Source organism: Limulus polyphemus, unplaced genomic scaffold (assembly GCF_000517525.1).
Source record: "Limulus polyphemus unplaced genomic scaffold, Limulus_polyphemus-2.1.2 Scaffold2979, whole genome shotgun sequence".
Taxonomy (NCBI): Eukaryota; Metazoa; Arthropoda; class Merostomata; order Xiphosura; family Limulidae; genus Limulus; species Limulus polyphemus.
This window is the reverse complement of record NW_013668589.1, coordinates 110148-116512: the sequence shown is the minus strand read 5'-3', so window position 1 is coordinate 116512 and position 6365 is coordinate 110148. Positions and strand designations below refer to the sequence as shown.

At 30.6% G+C, this 6365-nt stretch overlaps 1 protein-coding gene across 1 annotated transcript in view; it reads right to left on the bottom strand.

Annotated features, from left to right (window-relative positions):
* LOC106468360 (4-hydroxyphenylpyruvate dioxygenase-like) overlaps positions 1-6365 on the bottom strand; it is a 43611-nt gene that overhangs the window by 4820 nt on the left and 32426 nt on the right. The window contains exons 7-12 of the mRNA XM_013928778.2: positions 6114-6217; positions 5540-5617; positions 5086-5248; positions 3853-3924; positions 3050-3166; positions 2217-2339 (exon numbers count right to left, since the gene is read on the bottom strand). Coding sequence (XP_013784232.1) covers positions 2217-2339; positions 3050-3166; positions 3853-3924; positions 5086-5248; positions 5540-5617; positions 6114-6217 — 657 coding nt within the window. The remainder of the gene's footprint in view (positions 1-2216; positions 2340-3049; positions 3167-3852; positions 3925-5085; positions 5249-5539; positions 5618-6113; positions 6218-6365) is intronic.

Here is a 6365-nt window from a genome sequence, read left to right as displayed (position 1 = left end):
ACACTAGTAACAATTAAGCCTATCCTTATAACTAATTCTATACTCATTTCCTATGCTACACTTTTCTCTTCTTTGTATTATTTTTGCATTTAGTTTTTCCTGGCCCTCACCACTGTCTACTCCTAGTTTAAAACTTCCCTTACAGCTTAGTTAACAGCTGTAGCAAACAAGCCAGCCCCTATCTCATTTAAATGTAAACCATACATTCTAAAAAGCTCCCTTCTTCCATTGAACTGATCCCACAAGTCCAACCAGCCAATTTCTCATAATTTATACCAACCTAAGCCTAGAATTTAGCCCTAGTGATCTACTTATAACTTCATTCCCACAATTAATTCTGGGCAGTATCCCTTACAAAATTAAGTTATGTCCTTTTTCTTTAAGTGCCTTTATCAACCCCTTGTACTTATTAATTAGCTCCTCTGACCTACCTTTCCCTACATCATTAGCCCCTACATGCACCACAAAAACTGCATCTCTGCTAGCCCTCTTTATTATATCTCCTGCTCTGTCAGTTATATCCTCCACCTGTGCCCCTGGGTAGCATAATCTGATTCTTTTCTCCCTATTTACCCTAAAGACAATCCTATCCACATGCCTTGTCAAGGAACCACCTATAACTATAACCTCCTTATCATCCACATCCTTCTCTGACCCTTTTAATTTCCTCGTCTGCAGAAGCCAAGGTTCTTTACAGTTAAATCCATTACTTTTAGCCCTAACAGTACACTTTCTAGCTTCCTGAAAGTCATTGTTAGCTGATGTATTCCTTGCATGTAAAAGCTTAAGTTCCTCCTGAAATCCTTCTGCCATTTCACACAGTCTAAACTTATCTTTATCTATTGCCTCTACTTTAATTATGATAGCCTCCAACCCACAAATTCTACATACAAATTGCACATCTTCATTACTAGCTTCCTTGAAAGTACATGCCAGTCCTGAGTTCCCAAATAAAACCCACTCATTGCACCCAATACATCTAACAAAATGTGAACACTTAACTCCTACACTAGTCTTAACCATTGATACTTATAGCCTGGAAATAAATACTCAATACGAGTAGCCTATTGTTTAAGAACCAATTATATTATTAGTACATATATATATATATATACAGTATGGAACAAAGAGGTCACATGACTGGATACTGTTGCAAGACTTTGAAGCGATATCTTGGCACCCCAGGGTGTTGGTTTAGAGCGGGGTTGTTTTGTTCAATTAAGATGGATTCCTTGATTTTTCGTTTGTTTATGTTTGGTTCTTTGTTTAAAATTACTGTGTATATCTATTAAAAATACACACACACTTATATATATAGTATGGAACAAAGAGTTCACATCACCAGATACAAAGAGTGGGTTTTGGGTTCATCGTCATCGAACATATAAGACTAGGTATTGTCACTTCTAATAAAGTTGTATATAATTAAAGATAAACTTTATTATTTTAGTGTGGAGACAAACTAGTGATAAAAAATGTGTCAGTGTAAACTACTTGTACCTGATGATGACAAAACCTTGTCGAAACGTTGTACATTTGCTGTTACGTTAAACTTATATTAAAGTTTTTCTTCATTACCCATTCAAGCTGTCTCAAGCATTATTAGTCTTATATGTATACGTAATGTTAATAATAAAATGTATTTAGCCTGATTTATATTATAACCTACCTATAACTATAGGCTGAATTTAAACTAACGGATCTAAGTTCAAGTAATCAAGTTAATCATTAAAAAAGAGACAATAAACTAGTTTTTAGATGGTGACACTGTTTGAATTGATTGTGTTTTTAGCTTTTTACAGGTCATTGTCCTCTTTAATTCTATCTGATGTTTCACATGTTTTATGTATGTTGTTTAGCTTTTAGCTTGTTTTCCTTTTACTTTTTATAGTGTTTTACTTATTTTTGCCTTTATAACAGTTGTTTGGCACAGATAGCCTCGTTGCTTTGCACCAATAAATGCCAAATAACTAACCTTATTAGTTTCTCTTTCATTATCTTATTGTTTTATTTTAACCATTTTAGTTTTAGTTTTCATTAACTACAAAACACAGGTATAAGTACATTATTTTTAGTTAATTTCTAACTCTTGTTAAAATGATATAATGCAGTCTAACACTATTCTTTGGGACTCAAGCACTGCTATTGGCCCTTAATCAACTGTTAATGTTTCCTTTCTATTATTCTAGTACTAACAAGTTTCTTAAACTACTTACCGAGTGATTGTGTCGTTGAATAGCTTCTAAGAATAAAGTTGGTCTATCCTGCATTGGTTTAGTGAATATCTGTAGCAGATAGCCATTGTCATCAAAGTCCACTAGTATATGAAGTTTCTGTATCTATAAAAGGTTTAATTTCCTATTATATTAACACACTCATTTCAGAAGAGGGTTATTGATTTAATTTGTAAGCATTTACATGAAGACATGACATCTTATTGTTTCTGTCAACCTAGGGTGAAAAAGGCAATAAAATACAGCAAGATCTAATTTAACATAAAATATAAAATTTTCAAATACTCTTATAATGTGTGGTGTGATATTTGATAAATACAATTTTATAAAAGTATATTCATAAAAAAGTCTGTCTCAAGCTTGGAAGTAATGCTAAAATATATCAGTATTCATAGAAGATCATAAAATTACTTTTTTTGTTGTAAAACATTAATTATTTGTTATAAAAAAAGGGAAGTTTAGAAAATTAAAAAAATGCTTTAACATGTTTTTCTAAAAAATTGTTCAAGAATTAAACATGTTTCACATGTGCTAAATGTCAAAACTACATAGTTTCAATGCTGACTGTGATCAAAACACTTGCATTCACTGCTTACCAAAGCTCCGTAGCTTTAAAGCTGGTTTTAGGAACAAACACCTTGGATCTGTATTTTGTAGAAGATGAAAATCTTCAAAGATGTTAGAAGTATTTACTAGTATCATTTATCCATCAGATACAGTGTCATTTAACACTTCTTATGTCAAATGAAATCTTTTAATTAATAGAATTAACTCCTTTATTCAAAATATATTAGAGCAAACTATATGTGAATTACCATATTCAAGTCTTCTTCTATCTTGACCTTTGAGTTTTTCAGTTTTTCCCGCAACAGTTTGTAGTACGATTCCGGTATAGTCAGAAATTTCATTCCTCGGGCACGAAGGTTAATGATCTATGATGATAGCTTAGACTATTAGCTCTTTAGTTCAGAAAAGGCTGAACAAAGGAAACATTTAGAAACAGCAATATATACCATTTGTTTATTTTCTAAATACATTGTACACTTATTTGACTATTCATTAATGAAATACTGAAATGTTTTCTAAGAAAATTCAAAGAGGCTATTGGCCATTGAGACTTTCCAACCTGAAATGAACATCATGAAGAATTCTTTCAACATGCTAATTAGAAAATTACTGTTCTATATGTCTTTAGTTTGAATCATTTAAACTAAATAACATATGCTAAGCATGAAAATCATTCATTTAGAGATTATTTAAAATAAATAAACTTTGTTTACTTTACATTTATAATAAAGATATTTTGCTGAAGTTCTCCACCAGGTTAATTTTATTTGTAAAACGTTTATAAAGGTATATAATATTCATGTCATAATGTATTGATTAATAAAAAAAAAAAAGTTGTAAGTTCAAAAATATTTTGTATTATTGACCATCATAATGTGTATTATGCCTTGATAAGATAACTCTTAACTGAGATTTAAACTGAATATTTAAACTAAATAACCTATAAATGGTTAACAACTAATTTATTGCTTCATTAAGAATTTTGTGAGATAGCAACGTGGTGAGTGGCAGGAAATTTCAATGTTTTTGAAGATAGGTACGATAGACTTACAGTTTCGATGATGTTATCAGTGTTCAGAGCGATGTGTTGAATTCCTGCACTTCCATAGTAATCAACATATTCCTGAAAAGAAAGTATTACAGTGAGGCTATCAGTTAATAAATTCTGACCGAGTCAAGTATTCAAGCTCTCCTGCACTTCCATAGTAATCAACATATTCCTGAAAAGAAAGTATTACAGTGAGGCTATCAGTTAATAAATTCTGACCGAGTCAAGTATTCAAGCTCTCTCACATTAATTTCAATATTATTCAGCACATTTACATTGTTATTTTCTATATTAACATGGTGTTAATTACTTTTCCATATTTAGAATAAAATACTTTATTAAATAAGACACAATTATAACATCTTCCAATTCAGTGTAATTTAATATGCTTGAAGTTCCTTTGCATCATAAAATCTATTTATGAATGTTTTTCAGGAATAATCACTTTTTTAAGAGCAGATCAAAATCACGTCAGGAGTATAAAGGTACTTGTATCTCAAAATTTCTTTACATATCTGTTAAAGTTTAAGACAGATAAAAAAAATAACAGCTTGCAAATTGTTACATTTCTGGGTGCATATCACTTATCTGTCCTTAACTTCACCTTGAGTATCAGTTTTCATTATCATAGCATAGTAAGTAAGCATTTTACAGCAGTTTCTCATTTATTATAACAATAATTATGTAATAAAAAGTGAAAACTGTAAATAACTATCATACACATAAAATATTATTAGATACACACACATACATTAATGTCAAAGGTTAATTTTAATTTTATAATAATTATCACTATGAGGTGGATAGTTTTTAAAAGATAAAACCTTTCTTACTAAATGTTGTGCTTGTGATAAATTCTTATTGAATCATAGGTTTTTAAGTTTAAGTGACATATATATAATATTTTCAAACAGCCACTGAACTATGAGCTGATTTTATACACCAGATATTGGTTGCTGTTATAAGGCCTAAAAAGACACAAAGAGAATGTGTGAACACACCATCACGTAGACTCGTATATTGAGGTTAAATTTTTTATTTAGATACTGTATAATGCTTTTTTTTATAGACTTACAAAAATAAGTGAGTTTGACATAAGAAATTAAGCCTTAAAGTGAAGTCTTTAATTGATGTTTTTTAGTTCTAGAAACTATGATAAGGAATTCAGTAATAACTGGACTATATCTGTGACTTCTACTTCTGGAAACTATGAGAAGGAATTCAGTAATAACTTGCCTGTATCTGTGATTTTTTCTTTCCAGGTGCTGGTTCATTGATGGGAATCTTGATGGTCTCCTCCCAGTTACTCACTACTACTGATCTGAGAGACGAGTACTGGGTGTGAACCTGACTATCATCCACTGACCAGAAACGGTGAAACATCAAATGTTTCTCATACCTACAGAAAATGTTCTAATCCTTATATGTTTAAATACACAAAACATGTTATTTATAAAGTTATTACACAGCCATGTTAAATTTTCTAATTTTCATTTTAAATTTGGTTAAAAACAGGAGATTCTACGGAATCTATTAAACATTTTATATGTAACTAACATTTTAACATTCAATGGGAGATTCTAAGAATCTAAGCTATACAACCTATAGTTTCAATAATAAGGTGAACATCCAACTTCATAACTTGAGTAACATATTCAACAGGACAAACTCTGTAGAGTATATAACTTACCATTCAGCAACTGAATTCATGTGGTCATCAGGTTGGTTTCCTACACAGTGGTCAATGAACTTCAAACCAACATCAGGCCTAAGGACAAGACGACATTATAAATACATAGAAAAACTCTGTGCTTCTCATTAGAATTGTTATAATTAATAATTGTCTTATGTTTTCTCATATCAATAGACATTTATATCCCAATTATATGAAATGCCTAAGAAAGGCTAGGATCATAACTTGAAAATTGTAATTTGGCTCCCTTGAACTTATATTACACAGAAATAAAATGTAATTTTTCAGCCAGTTTTTTTATCAGTTCTATTGCTAAATCCACGTAGCTATTTTACAAAATATTTGTTGAGATACACATGTTGAAAATGTGTAGCTATCATATAAAACATTCTTTGAGATACCCATGCTGAAAACATGTACCTATCTTGATATATCCATTGAGATAAGAAAGTTTGAATTTCAATAATATCCATAAAATAAATATCTCAAACTACATTATACCATTAAAAGTTTTTTCAAAACCAAGTTACTTTCCAAATAAACTTAAAAAAATGAATCATTCTGTACTTACAGTTTTGGAAGCAAAATATCGTCGCTTAATGGCTTCTTATAACCTGGAAGGAACAAGCCATTGTATTCACCTCGTTCTACAAATGTGTGTGTTGTGTCTCCAAACTGTAGAAACACATGAGAACACAGTGTTAATCCATACATTACACATCAGCTAAAGCACAGAGTGAAAGTTATTTGAACAGTAGGCTGATACTGTATTTACCATATACAAATACCTGATGTTATGGGAAAATGTTTACTACACAACCAG